Raw genomic sequence first — 15,830 nt, forward strand, 5'->3', positions numbered from 1 at the left:
ATGCTATTTATCTAGTTAGGTTCGAAAATTTTCTAGGTCCATTTAAGTCGTTAGATTAGCATTTCCGATTTAAGTGAGTATTTATTGTATTTAAATTGCATTATTTAATTATTTAATATTTTCCGAAAATTATACCTTATAATCGGTGACCGGAATTTTGTGCTAATTACAGTGGTGTGCTTAGTTTAAGCGATTGAGTGTTAACTTGTGCAAATTGAGTGATGATTGGAAATTTGGTTATTTATTCCAAAATTGTGAAATTTCGATATTTAATTAGAAAATCTTAGGTGTCGGGTTTTGACACCAAAAATAGTTTTAAATACTATATCAAATAGTGAGATTTTAAAAAGAAGGATATCGATTTTTCTTGTTCAAATTGACCGTGTACCCACACACGATTATTTTACCGTGTGTTTTTAATACAGAGAAAATAGGCCAAGTACATTATTTTAATTGGGACATTTGAGTGCAAAGCATGATGTCTTCGCCGGGATTGGATGGGTGCATGAATGATATGAGAACCTATCACGAGCCTTTGGGGCCGAGCAATGCTCCTTCGGGAATGCCCTAAGTCAACGGATGCGGGTCGTAATTGAGGTTGGATCGATGCTCCTATGTGGAATGTTGTCTAGATGTAGATGTTGCCGTGCTCGATGGTGCGAGACGATGCCTGGTTATGCCAAAAGACCGCTGACTGTTGACTCGACCGCAACCGTTGGGTCGTAATTAATTAAGACACATGATTGATTGATTTGACATGCCTGATTATGGGACAAAATTGTGTGGCACGGTATGTGACGTGTCATCATGATTTGGCTTTATAATCAGGACCCTTGTGTTTTTGGAGATGAAAGTGGTGGCGTTCCAATTGATTGAGTTTGATTACCGTATATGGTTGTGTATTTCAACTATGTTGATTTGCAGGGAGGATCTGAGACAAGGTGAGTGTTTGTGGTTGTGTGATTGTGTGGCTATGTGTATTTCCTTTCTAGTCAAAGTTTAAGGGGTGAATTTGTTAAGACATTGTCTCACCTTGTCGCGGGCTCAAATTTTTTTAGGTCCTTAGATGGTGGCTCCTCCGATATGTTATGGTCAGCCTTGGAGGGTGACTGAGCTGGTTACTGACTACCTTGTTCCCGAAGGCCACAGGGTCTGTGTCTATGAGCTTGTAGTGACTACCGTCTAAGTCGATGAGGGACTACTTGAGAGGGTACCTCATCGATTTAGGACATGGTTTCTCCGTGGGCTCAATGGATATAGAGTTGGTCCCCTCTAGGATTTTGAGGTCCTCGCTGTGGTAGTCAGGGTACAACTGACCATCTTGATGGTGCTGTGGTGGACCCGGTGCCCCTGGAGCCTGTGGAGTCCGAAAGATCGATGAATGCATCCGACTAGTGGACTGTAGGACAATTTTCTTTTTGAGGGCTGATCTTTTTGGTAGATAGATTAGTATTTTATATAAACTCAGCTTGTTTATAAAGTGTGGTTTTGTGAAAATTGATTGTCCTGTTTTTCTATCCTAAGTTGATTGTTATCGGGGATTTGTTTATTCGCTTCCGCATGTGCAATAAAATGAATGGGTCGGCGACGCGTCTTGGGATGTCGCAATTTTATCGATCACCGAAGGATGTGCGCACGCTTGAGGTTCAAGGCGTGATAGTATTAACCCTTCATAAATTGGGTTAAATATTGAAAATATCTTAATAACATGAGTCAAGTCGGATATGACTTATGTTGGATATGAATCATTATATTTGTAATGCATGAAAATTAATTAAAATGGGTCAAATGAATCTATTTAAGTCGTATCAAACTCGACCCGGCATATTTGTTTAACGGGTCTAACTTGGCTTACCTATTTCTCCACTGTCAAAACAAGAAAGTAATCTAAGAAGTTAAAAGTACCACCCAAATTGGGAATCCAGGAGATGGAACACGTGACCAAGTACGTTGAACTCGAGGCAAAACAAATGTTTTATATAGCCATATTTCAGTTGCCTTTTTTGACCCGACATCTTTTATTTTATTTTTTTCCAATTACAATAAATAACAAACACTACCGAAGAAAAGATCAGTTAATGTAAAAGATAAATTTTGGGTAAGCATTCCGATACATTACAGAGTACATAGTGTCGTTTAAAGAATAAAATCTTGGGTAAGCATGTAGATTGACATTACAGAGTCAAATACAAGGAAAATGTACAAACTAGGAGAGCCGACTATGGTACATAGTGTCGTTTAAAGAATAAAATCTAGCATTTAGGAAAATGTACAAAGTAGGAGAGCCCACTTTGGTACATAGTGTCGTTTAAAGAATAAAATCTAGCATTTAGGAAAATGTACAAAGTAGGAGAGCCCACTATGGTACATAGTGTCGTTTAAAGAATAAAATCTAGCATTTAGGAACACTCTGAACTGAATTCAAATGGGCAAACTTCATCACAATATTGGATTTCTTGCTTGAAAATGAACACTTAATGGTAGGTGAATAGTTACGTGAATGGAATATGAAAAAGATGCCAATGCCAATTTTAGATGGCTTGATAGTTAGGTGAAGTATATGTATAGGAAAAAATCCCAACGAATGAAGTTGATTGTGGCAAGTTTAAGGAAAATCATCCATTTTTTACAACTCTGAACCTGCCAATTTATACTCAGATGTACTTCCATATGAGCTCAAATTAATAATGGCAGATACATACACGAGTAAATTCTCTCTCCCTACAAAAAGCACACGAGCTTGTATCTACCGATACCACATCACTGAGAACACCCTAGCTGTTGAATCAAAGAGAGCCAAATCATCATGGAGAAGGGCAATGAGAAAGAGGTTGTGGTGGCCATTGTTGGCGCGGGGCCTTCAGGCCTAGCGGCAGCGGCATGCTTGAACCGCCAAGGAGTAGCCAACGTCGTGCTCGAGAGAGAGGACTGTTCCGCCTCTCTTTGGAGAAACCGGGCGTACGATCGATTGAAGCTCCACCTAGGCAAGCAATTCTGTGAGCTCCCCACATGTCCTTCCTCCAACTCACCCACATTTATCCCTAGGGCCCAATTCATAGAATACCTTGACAACTACAAGTCGCAATTCGAGGTAAAGCTGTATTGCCAAAGGTCCGTCGAGAGCGCATCATACGACGATCAAACCGGCAAGTGGCGGATTGTGGCGAGAAACACAGGCTCTGGCGAGCATGAGGTCTATGTGGCGGAGTTCCTGGTGGTGGCGACCGGGGAGAACAGTGAGGGCATGATACCAGAGGTTGACGGCTTAGAGAGCTTTGGCGGGGCGGTGATGCACTCGAGCAAGTACCGGAATGGGAGGGGATTCAGAGGGAAAAACGTGCTGGTGGTGGGTTGTGGGAACTCAGGAATGGAGATTGCGTATGACTTGTGGAACCATGGTGCCAACACTTCCATTGTTGCTCGAAGCCCTGTATGCAGACTCTTTCTATAATTCAATTCATGCATTTTTCATATGCGGTGGGGATGGAAACTAGCAAAAGTTTACCTTCCTAAGCAAATTCAGTCGTGAGTTGATTGGAAGAAGAAAGTAGTTGATTTCATATAGTCATGCTCCCATATATTTAAATGATAATATCATGTAACAAGTATAGCCTAATAAAGAGGATTTGCAGGTGGAAGTTTTTACCAAGGAAATAGTGTTTATCGGAATGATTTTAATAAAATTCCTTCCGCGCCGAATCGTTGACATTTTGATGAGGCTACTTAGCAAGCTAAAGTATGGCGACTTCACCAAGTACGGCCTTCAGAGGCCGAAAAATGGTGCGTTCCATCTGAAAGCAGCGACCGGACGATCCCCCACCATTGACGTCGGGGCAATGGAAAGGATCAAGGACGGAGAAATCAAGGTAGATTGAGTAATAATAGGCATTTTTTCTTTGAAAAAGAATTTAATATCTAATCAAAAGCAAGTTAAACCTTCACAAGTTATAATAAAGCAAGCGATGCAGGTTTTCCCCTCCATCAAAAGCATTCACGGCAAGCTGGTCACTTTTGTAAACAACACAACAAGTCAATTTGAGGCCATAATCTTTGCCACTGGCTACAAAAGCAATGTCCGGAAATGGCTCCAGGTAAATTTCATTTATCTTAATTCTTTCCCTTAAGTCACTTAATAATTTTTGCTTTAGCTATTAGACAAAAGAAAATCAATTGATAACTCTTCCTTATTTCTCTTGATATATACGGTAACTTAATTAGGGTGGAGATGACCTCTTCAATGTTCAAGGCATGACCAAGGTCCGGGACCAATGGAAAGGAGAAAATGGCTTGTACAGTGTCGGCTTCTCTCAACGGGGCCTGTTGGGCATTGCCAGCGATGCGCGGAATGTAGCTAACGACATTAACTTTGAACTTTGGCGCCAAAGGAAGAGCAAGTGAGAAAAATAAGAATGTGATGCTTGTGTCACGGCCAAGAGGTTTCTGCAGCTAAAGGGTTGCGCCTTTCTGTGGAGGAACTCCTGTGATCGTTAGGATTCCCAACAAGAGCTCTGCTAGAACGTTCCAATGGCGGACGATACGGTAATTGAGCCATAATCTAGAATTCTCTTGTCATTAGTGTTGGTAGTTAGTAGATTTGGCTATGTGATCTCGTCCACGGATGAATTCTTGATCAATGGATGTAATCAGAGGGCCTTTAGTATAAGAAGGGGTGCCCTCCCCCTCATTTTTAACCATCCAACCATTTAGCAATACAAAGGCTCCTTTCTTTCTAGAGCTTCTCTCTCTAGGAACTTTCTCTCTCTATGATCCGGGTGAGTGAGTGAGTGTGCGGTCGATCGAGTAAGGCTTGGTTTAGGCATCCCGACGATCCAAGTCGATCCAAAAGTACTCGAGTCGCCGCACGGTTACGATATCAATCGATCGGCCCATGACACTTGCATGTCGTACATGCGGCGATAGGCTTGTACTGATGAATTGTAGAGGGTCTATGATAACGTCGCTCTGTATACATTAATCAAGCTTTATCAAAGCATAAATCAATAAAGTGTTTCGGCTAAATTTTGATATGTGAGGACTTGCTTGTCACATAATTGGGACCAAAACAAGATCGGTCGCAATCTAAGATCAGCAAGAAAAACTTGACAACCTCTTAAATTACGATTCAACACTCCTTATATGAAGCCACTTCTACATTGTTCAAAGCATGGTGGGAACACATTTTACCCACTTGTCTCGGAAAAGGAAAAAAAAATCTTAAGGATAAGCCACGTTTCACTACATGAGAAATGATTGAGTGACAATTTTTAATTTACTATGAGAATAATAGTCTGTTCTAAACAAAAAAATTAAATAACAAATAATTATAAATTATTGTGGAATTCACTCTTTTAAAAATTTATGACTCCCTATAAACTGTTATTCTCAAAAATTGTTATGCTATCAAAGCCTATATAGATATATTCATAAACTTATGTACAATAACATGACTATCCAAAAAGAAATTGAAATGGGAGTACCGATTATGGGCACGGGTCCTCGAGCGTCGCTGCATTGGCATGCCTGAACTGCCTCTTCATCGCCAACATCATTTGAGAGAGAGAGAGAGAGAGAGAGAGAGAGAGAGGGGAGAGGGGATTGCCGTGCCTTTCTCTCAGGAAGAAGAGGACCTGCGACCGGTTGAAACTCCATATCGGCACACGATTGTTGGCGTAGGGCCTTTAGGCCTAGCGGCAGTGGCATGCTTGAACTGCCTCGGCATAGCCAACATCGTGCTCGAGAGAGAGGATTGCTCCGCCTCTCTTTGGAGAAACAGGTCGTACGATCGATTGAAGCTCCACCTAGCCAAGCAATTCTGCGAGCTCCCCCACATGCCCTTCCCCTCCAATTCACCCACCTTTGTCCCTAGGGCCTAATTCATAGAATACCTCGACAACTACGAGTCAGAGTTCAAGATAAAGCTGTATTGCTGACGGTCTGTCGAGAGCGCGTCGTACGACGACCTAATCGGCAAGTGGCGGATTGCAGCAAGAAACACGGGCTTGGGCGAGCATGAGTCCTACGTGGCGGAGTTATTGGTGGTGGCAAGCGGGGAGAACAGCGAAGGCGTGACACCGGAGGTCGACGGCTTAGAGAGCTTCTATGAGAAGGCGATGCACTCGAGGTACTACCGGAATGGGAGGGAATTCAGAGGAGCAACGTGCTGGTGGTGGGATGTGGGAACTCAGGGATGGAGATTGATTACGATTTGTGGAGTCATGGCACCAACACTTCTATTGTTGCTCGAAGTCCCGTATGCAAACTCTTTCTTTAAACTCATGCAATTTTCCTTCTTTAGTAAGCGGATAGAAATTAGAGAATTTTAATTTTTTCGTGGAAATTCAGTCGGGAGTTGATAGCGGGATCCCTTGCAATAGACCAGACATATTCGAATGATTAAGGAATCCATTTACTTGGAGTGACAAACGACTTAATGATCAAATGATATAGAGAGCAAATGAAGCCCTTATCTTCTTTTATAGCTATAGATAGTGGCTACGTTTTTTTCACGACCTTAATAGCCTAATGAAGAGAATTCGCGGGTACATGTCGTTACCAAGGAAATGGTGTTTCTTGGTATGGTTTTGTTAAAATTCCTCCAATGCCGAATCGTTGCATCATCATGGTACTACTTAGCATACCAATATATGGTGACTATTTCAAGTACGGCCTTCGGAGGCCAAAGAAAGGTCCATTCTATCTGAAAGCAACGACCGGACGATCCCCACCATCGACGTTGGGGCAATGAAGAGGATCGAGGACGGAGTGATCAAGGTGAATTAAGGAGTTATGGGCTTGTTTTCTTTGAAATTGAATTTCGAACTGAATCAAAAGTCTGTGAAACCTTCTCGAGTTATAATAAAGCCAATGATCAAGCTTTTCCCCTCCATCAAAAGCTTTAACGGGAAGCCGGTCACGTTCATGAATGGCACGACCAGTGAATTAGCGCCTACATGGTAACGTTTCTATTTCTCCAAATTTCTTGTCTTTTGTTCTTAAGAACAAAAAAAGAACGAAAATCTATTTGGTAACACCAACTTATTTTTCTATTCCCCATAATAGAAAAGTAGCTGGGAATAGATTTGGAACATAAACAAGAAACAAAAAAAAAAAAAAAAAAAAAGTAGCTTTTTGTTCTCAGGAACAATTTTTAAAAATAAGTTTTTTTATTTTTATTTTTCTTTTGTTCTTCTTCCTTATAGCGGCCATTGCTGGACACCTGCCAACCGTTGGCCACCTCCGCTGCCCACGGCCACTTTGTCGATAGCTGACTGTTGGCGATTGTTGGTGATGGTTGCTATTGCAGCCCACCAGCTACCGCCTAAGGCCCACCAACCGATGATTGCCACCGTCTCGTCAACAGCTTGCCGTTGCCAACCTGCCACACTATTGTGGCTTGCCATTGCACGACCACCTACTGTCATTGTTGAACGCCGTCGTAGGACCGTCGCCCATAGCTCACCAGCTACCGCCCCCTCCCACGGGCGGTGGGCGGCAATCCTATGGCGGCGATCGATGGCGACGGTCGGCGGTCGGTAGTCCGTGAGTAAAAAAAAAAAAAAAAATTATAAATTCTTACCAAACACATTTCTATTCTTTTTCTATTCCAAGAATAGAAATTTTATATAATTATCAAACACGTTATTTTACTCAAAAGTTATTCTTGGAGTAGAAATAGAAAAAACTCAGAATAGAAACGTAGCCATGCGGATCCTTAAATCCATATAGTCTTTGCCACCGGCTACAAAAGCAATGTGCGGAAATGGCTCCAGGTACGTTTTCTTTGTATTATTTTTTCCGTTGGGCCACTTAATAATGATTGCTTTTTCTGAATTGGCAACTTCTCCCATTTTATCTTGATATTTATGGTAACTTTACTAGGGTGGAGATGATCTCTTCAACAAAGACGGAATGACCAAGGTCTTGCGCTAATGGAAAGGAGAAAATGGCTTGTACTGCGTCCGTTTCTCTCGGCAGGGCCTGCTCGGCATCTCTGATGACGCACAGAATGTAGCATGCCATATTAGTTTCGAACTTCGACGCAGAAGGAAGTGTGAGTGACAGAAATAAGAAGCGATATAGTTCATGCAACAATATGCTAGCACCAAAAAAATAGAGGATGCATGATAACCTCGCACTGTAAACTAAATAAAAGCTTCATCAAGGTCAAAATCAATAACGTCATTTTATTTGCAGATTAGTGATCCATGAGTTTACGACTTCCCCTTTTGAAGTTTCTTTCTCTAATGTTCTTAAATTTTAGCAGTTCAAGTCACTTACCGACAATGATCAATGATACTTTATGCAACAAATTGTTTTGAAACGGTTATATTATATGACTTACCTATTTCTCCTCTATCAAAACAAGAAAGTTATCGTAGAAATTAAAGTACAATCCAAATTGGGGACCTAGGTGACAGGTGACGGGTGACGGAACGTACATCCATGCATTGAATGGGAACTTAACAAGATCACTTTTTAGTGTTTAGTCAATCTGACCGAGTACCTTGAACTCGAGGCAAAATAAATGTTTTATATGGGCAAATTTTGATTTGCTAGCGGTTGTTTGCCCATTATTTGGACCAAAATAAGACTTGTGGCAATCTAAGACTATCATGAATGATTTGAAAACGTCTTCTCTCTCTCTCCCTCTCTCTATGGAAAAGACAAATTCTACATTCCTTATTTAGATCGTATGAAGCCATGTCTTTATTGTTCAAACCATAGTGAGATAATAACTTATACACTTGTGTAAAAAGAAATAAAATTCAATAATAGACTATAAGTGTCATCATTTTTTTCAAATAAAAAGCTTAAAGTAAACATTATTTCAAATAAGGGTATGAAAAATCCTCATTTTCTCAAATAAAGATTTGAAATGAATCTTATTTAAAAAAAAGGCATGAAGTTGCCATATAAGTTTAAAAAGGGCTTGAACTTACTGTGAAGAGCATTTTATCTTTTAATAAATTTTTTTCCTTTTTCTTTATTTTTCCTATTTTATTCTTTCCATTAAAAAGGGAAAAAAAATTCTAAAAACAAACTCAAAATGCCATCATTTTCTTAAATAAATGATAGAAGTGTACCTTACTTCAAATAAAGGCATGAATGGCTATGTCTGTTTCAAATAATGGCCGACTTTATGATGGTCAAGGGTATTTTTGTAATTTACAATTTTTCCCTTCTTTTTCTTCTTTCCTTTTTTTTTTCCTTGGTTCTTCTTCTTCCTCTTCGCCCATGGTTGACAAACCACCGATGATGCCCACAGAGGGGGTGAGGCTTGACCTCGCTTGATTTAGTGAGGGCCACCTATGTTGACTATAGGCGAGGGACAACCTCACTTGGGTGAGGCAACCCTCACCCTGGGGGAGGCCACCCCTTGTAGCCATCGGTGAGGTCAACACTCATTGGCCTCAGGCAAGGCCGACCCTCCCCAGATTTGGCGAGGGTGGCGCTCGTGGTCTGTGAGGGCTCGAGGACCTTGTCGATCACTAGTAAGGGCCAAAAAATTCTTATAGGTCCTCACCAGCCCTTCCCAGCAGCTAACGAGGGTTGTTGAGCACTCACTAGCCTTTCTTAGTAGTCGTCAGCCAACACCATAAAGGAGAAAAATAAGAAAAGAGAAAAAAAGATAAGAACATTTAGACAATAACTCCCTTGACTGGTTTGAAAATTTAGCTAGTTGGTGATCGGCAAGGTCAAGTCTTTATTTAAAACAACCATGGCTACTTTAGGCTCTTATTTGAAATAACCAATACTACTTCAGATTCTTATTTGAAACAAGATCTACTCCAAACCCTTAGTTGAGAAAATGAGGATACTTTGGGCCCTGTTGTGGACACGAATGTCCAAAAGTGGGGGGTCGAGGCTAAGAACACTTCGTCGAGTGTGAATGAAGTGTATGTGGGGAGGTTTCTAGTTGTTGCTAGTGGTGAGAATGGGGAGGGTTGGGTACCCAATGATGGTGTTGGTCTACGTAGTTTAGGAGTGTTTATGCACTAAAGCAGGTGTCGCGACCTTCCCGAATTTTTTTTTTTTGAAGGTGAATTATTCGAAAGGGCTAATGGATTACTAAGTCCGAAGACTTGGCATGGACCCTCCTAAGTCCTACCAATCACGACTTGATGTTAAGAAATTAATCTATTCAAACATGCAATTATACTCAATTTGGAGTCTCCACTAACCAATTAGGACTTTTTAGAAACCTAAGTAAAGTATGGGAGAATACTTTACTATTGCGGACCAAAGATTCAGTAGGTTCGGGACATGGTTACGCTAGATTAGTCTAACACCCTTTCGGTACATTTTTATTTTAATTTTAAAAATATTTTGCAGGCAATGTTGATTAATTTAAACTTAAGCTACTAACATGCAAATGGTGGTCATGCGGAGTGCACAATCAACAAAATAACATTCAAATAAAAAAATGCTAATAAAAATGCATGTCCTAAACATGATTTCTAAATGACATGACACCTAATTTTTTCTTTTTATTTTAAAAATGTTAATTATATGCAATCTTAATTTAACTTAATATGCATGAATTTATTTTAAATGACATGCGAGATGCAATTCATATGGTATGACTTAAACTTATCACTATATATATGCAATCTAATTTATATAATCCTAAATATGCATATGCTATGTGATATGGGATGAATGGCATGGTATTTCTACATGCATGCTCTTTTATGATTTTTTTTTTAATGATGATTCATTCATTTTTTTTAATGCATATATGCAACCTATGCTAAATAATGATGATATGAAATGAGATTAATTATGAATTGACCTATTAACTAACCAAGGAAATGATCTTTAGTTTTTTTTTTAATGACATAATGTTTTTATTGAAAAGAAAGTAACTTAATGGTGCAATGATCATCTTTTAGCATTTTCCTTTTTATAAAAAAAAGCAATTAAACTATAACTCATATGGCATGCATAACATTTTTTTTTTGGTTCCTCTTTTGTTTTACTAAATGAAAATTGATTTAATCAAAAAATATCTAGGTGTGTTGCTTTAATATGAAATGTGTATAGACCTAAATACCTAATATGATGCATGATATGTGATGAGAAAATAATAATAACACGCCAAAATAAAAATCCATCCATGTAAATCAATGGCATATTATTTTAATATGAATCAATGATGCAAAGTAATTCATGAATTTTGCCAAAAAGTCGAAATAATCAAAAATCTAACCGGACGTCTCGCGGGTCAATATTTTTGATTATCATAACTTAATATGACAAATTTCCTAATGATAAAAATAAATCAAAACAAATCAAGTTAGAATATATAACAAAAAACTATGAGTTCAAATATTCGAACTAAATTTAGCTCAAGAATTTTACCTATTCCTGATACGGCTTTCTCGAGGGGTGGCGCCGGCACAAGTGGTAGCCTGCAATGGTGGTTCACCAAGGGGTCGAGCTGTTCATCGGAGGTTCGGTGAGGTAGACTTGCAACAAAACAGGGGAGGACCTTGGGCAAAATGAAGGTGCAGCGAGGACAGCAGCAGGTCGTCGGTCACAGCAGCAAAGGTGCTCGGGCTCGGGCGCGAGTGGAGCGGGTTGCGGCTCAGCAGAGTTTCAGGTCGACGTCAGGACTCCGGTGAAGGTAGGCGGTGGCGAGGTGAGCGTTGGTGGACAGTGAGTGGAGCAGTGAGGTGCACTGCGGGCATCGGGCGCGCAGTAGCTCGAACCACCAGTGATGGGCGTCGCGGGCAGAGGATTCCGGGTGCGGAACTGGTTGGTGTGATGGCACGGTGCTCGTTGGGCGTCAGAATCGCAATCGGGGCTGATCACAGGGGCTGCGGTAACTGGCGCAGGGGGGCTCGGTGGTGCATCGGTGAGAAGGAGCCGTCGGTTTGCGGGCAGCGAATTTCGGTGAGTACAGATCTGGTCAAGTTGCTACAGGGGCTAGGAGGCGTAGCAACCGGTGTGGGCTGGCGTTGTGCTAGCTGTAGGAATGGCAAAGGAAAGCTCCCAGAGGCACGATGATAGTCCGACAGAGGGAGTTGCAACGAATGGGCTGAAGTGCAGCGTTGTTGCTCGGGGACCGGCGGTGCAGCTTGGTGACCGGCGGTGTGGGCTTGCAGAGGAGATGACCAGCGCAGTCTCGAGCGCTGTGGTGCTTCAAGGCACGGCTGTTGGTGTCACAATGAGAGGCGGCGCCGGTGCTGCAACGACAATGATGTACACGGAGGGCGCGACGCGACTGTGGAGGCGAGCGGTGGAGATGCTGTGCGGGGGGGTCGGTCACGGCAGCGGAGCTTCAGAAACTTGGGCAGAAGCGGACCACCGGATTACTGGGCACGACAGAGATAGTAGAAGCGCGGCACGGGCTGTTGAAACGTTGCAATGGTAGGCGGGCGCCGGGGAAGAAGAACAATGTTCTTTTTTTTTTTTTTTTCTCTCACCTGTCTCTATCTCTCTATGCCGAACCCTCACACGTCTCCCTCACTCTCACTTTTCTGCTTTGCCTCACGTCATCTCTCTCTGTACCTTCTCTTTTCTCCCCTTTTTTGACTTTTCTCCTTTCTTTTCACTTTCTACATTCCCTGCACTCTCTCTCTCTCTCTCTCTCTCTCTCTCTCTCTGCAGAAGCAAAACTTCTCTTGACTTTTCCTTTTCTTGTTTTCTTTCGACGAAAGACGAAGAGAAGCCCCCTGGTCAGTTCCGAAGCCTCGCATCTTATAGTGAAAGCACTCAAAGTTGTTGAAGATTTGCAAATATTCACTCAATCATCCAACAGTAAAAAGGCTCCAAAATCACACAATCGATTTTTTTTTTTAAATTTTGAAATGAAGATATGTGTTCAATAAGAAAAACGCTTCATTATTCAAATTTATTTTTGAAATCTCCTCCACAAACCCAAATGTTTTATTTTATTTATTATCTTCCATTTTATTTTCTAAAAAAATTAATCCTAAATTAGGTGTCAACAGCAGGTACAAGAATGAGAGATTATTGGGGAAGGAATGCACTGTTTTGGTGGCTAGTTGCAAAAACTTCGGAATGGAAATCACTTGAGATCTTTCCGATTGCGGCGCTTCAGCTTCCTTTGTTGCTCGTAGCCTAGTGATCTTTCTCACACAATGTGCATATCGTCATGGAAATAGTCATGGTCTTTTATACAAGGATCATCATTGACAGGGATCACGTTTAAGGTGAAAAGCTAGTTTTTAGTAGGGGTGAGCATTGTTCGAATGAGTACTTCTTAGCTTAGAATTGGAAAGCGCCCACTATGGATTGGTTCCAAAAATTAGTAATGAAACCGCCAATTGGTTCCATGGATCTACCCGAGAATGGGACCGCCAATTTAGTTTGGTTCCCATGTGAGCTTATGGAACCCTACAAAATTGCATTTATTAACTAATATCATGGTGAATCTAATTTCTATTTAGAGCACTAAAGCTTGTTTGGTCTTAAATTCAATTTGAATTACAAGCCATTAATTTTGATTAAGGATTGAAAACTATTGGGTAGAATGAATCGACAATACTAGTTAGTTAGGAATTTAATTTTTTCGAAAGTCATGGTGTGATTCTCCTAGGATTTCCCGATAGTAGGAATATGTTGAGTTTGGCTACGTTAGAAGCCCTAACCTCCACAGAAGTCAAAACATTGAATACTTGATCCATCTTTTATAAACATCAACATAATTTAATCATGGGGATGGGTAAGGAAAGACCTAATAATGCCCTTAAAACAAGCCATTGGCTCTTAATTTCTTATTATAATGACAAAGCGCCGCAATATTTAAAGACTCCTCCGGTTGGTCTCTTCCATCCTCTTCCTTTTTTTCTTTTTTCTTTTTTATTTTGATTGAGAAAGCACATAAATGAATTATTAGAATGAACAACAAAAGTGGAGGGATTAACTCAATTACACATCGAAGAGACGAAATTAATTAATAATGTCTAATACTAAAAATATATGTACATATATATTATTTGAAAAATTACAAAATAATTAAGCAATTGAGTTGCAATTTCTATTTTTAAATATATATACCGGTCCGGTCCATATGAGTGTGTGCTCGAAACCGGGAACCGAACCGATACTCATCAGTTCGAGTAAATTGGAATAGAGAACCGAATTAGTCTTCATGGGAACCGTTGGTTCTAGGCCGATTCAGTCTATTTCCAAATAGTCCATACGATTTCCAACCCTGGCCGGGTAAGGACCAGATTTGGCCAAGCGAGGGCCGCAAGTGAGGTCTTGCCCTTGCCTGGGGTTGGCAGGGTTGGCCAGCCCTCCACCGTGGTGGGGAAGGTTGGCCCTCCAAACCCAAAAAAAGAAAGAAGAAAAAAAGTAAAAAAAGAAAATCAAAATTCAAAGAATTTATTTAAAAATGCCATGTCATTAATTTCCGATGAAAATTGGTCGGATGGACTCAATTGACAAGAAGTAAAAAAGTTCAGGACTGATTTAGTAAAGTTAAAAGGTTTATGATGAATTGACAAAAGTATAATAGATTTAGGACTTTTTGAACTATATTCCCGAGTTGCAATTTCTTTATTTTAATATATATACTAGTCCGGTTCGGATGGACAGTTTAAAACCTAAAATAAGGAACCCAATCGGTACTCATCGAGTTTAGTAAATTGGAACCGGGAATTAGATCAATCCCCATGGGATCTGTCGATGCTAGGCCAATCCACTTTATTTTTAGGCAGTCCATATGGTTTACCGTTATATTGCACATCCCTAGTTTCTATTGCTTTTATTCTTCTATGCATAAAGCAATTTCAATATTTTTCTTTTCCATTTTCTAAATTTATTGTGTTAAAATATGTCTCGACTGTGAACAAAACCGAACCCAATATAAATTAAAGGAAAGTGGATATTTGGACTTCAAGTTGCTGATTTGTAGAGACCAAGCCATGAATTTGTAGATTATGGAAACAAAGCTTTGTTGGAATCCAAGTTCAAGAAGCCTGATTTTGTGTCAGAAAAGGAAATAAAATCAAGGCTATCCTAGTAGGTGTGGGCTTTTGGAACTTGGTCAAACAACAATGAATAAGAGAAAGAATAAAAGGACTAAAAGATATGATATTATTTACTGCAGAAGTCTGGTTGAATTCTAAGTGCATATATATATATATATTCTAGCTTTGCTTTTCCTAGGAGTTTTTTCTTTTGTTCTATGGCTTTGGCAAACTCCGGGCTAAGGTTTTTTGGGAATTCAAAGGCTTTGAAAATGGGTTTTTTGAAAGTGTCTACTTGTGGTGTGACGAGTTGAGTAGGATTCTGAATGGTGGATTCTATTCTATTCAACTGTTTTCCTATGGTCGCCAAATGTTGATTAGTGTAATTGTTTTGTTCAATGACTTTGTGAGTATAAAGAGAGTCTCCTTGATCTGGAAGCCTAAAAGGAGTAGCTGTAACCTCACTTTCTCCATGTTGTATTTTTATTCTTCTAAGGGGTGGATGATTGGATTCTATGGTTTCACCATTATCAAGTTTCCACTTATAATGATGATCTAAAACAAGTATTTCTTTTGGTTCAAGGAATTGTTCTTCTAACCAATCAAAGAAGAATATATGGACTTCATATTCGTATATGTAGTCGTAATATTTTTGTTTGACGTCTTTTGCTTTGTCAAAGCAAAGGTTTTGAAGAACCATTCTCTCGATTTGTTTGTTGTCTTCAGAATTAAATTCTTTATTAAGAAAAGTTTTGTTTGGTTCAAAATGTTTTTCTAAAACATTAAGCTCAGCATCTATCATTTGAGAATAAGTAGGAGAATGATGAGGGGAGTCTGTACTTTCTAGGACTGGTTCAGCTGGTTTTGTTGATAAACCGGCCGGAAATC

At 40.1% G+C, this 15,830-nt stretch overlaps 1 protein-coding gene and 1 pseudogene across 1 annotated transcript; both read left to right on the plus strand.

The window, feature by feature from the left end:
- The first annotated feature begins 2,806 nt into the window (after positions 1-2,806).
- Positions 2,807-4,398, plus strand: LOC120290637 (probable indole-3-pyruvate monooxygenase YUCCA10). Its single transcript, XM_039306985.1, has 4 exons — positions 2,807-3,430; positions 3,633-3,866; positions 3,969-4,091; positions 4,219-4,398. The coding sequence occupies exons 1-4, from the start codon at positions 2,807-2,809 to the stop codon at positions 4,396-4,398; spliced, it is 1,161 nt and encodes a 386-aa protein (XP_039162919.1).
- Positions 4,399-4,524: 126 nt separating this feature from the next.
- On the plus strand, positions 4,525-6,780 carry LOC120290638 (annotated as a pseudogene).
- The last annotated feature ends 9,050 nt before the right edge of the window (positions 6,781-15,830 follow it).

Source organism: Eucalyptus grandis, chromosome 2 (genome assembly GCF_016545825.1).
Source record: "Eucalyptus grandis isolate ANBG69807.140 chromosome 2, ASM1654582v1, whole genome shotgun sequence".
NCBI classification, from domain to species: domain Eukaryota; kingdom Viridiplantae; phylum Streptophyta; class Magnoliopsida; order Myrtales; family Myrtaceae; genus Eucalyptus; species Eucalyptus grandis.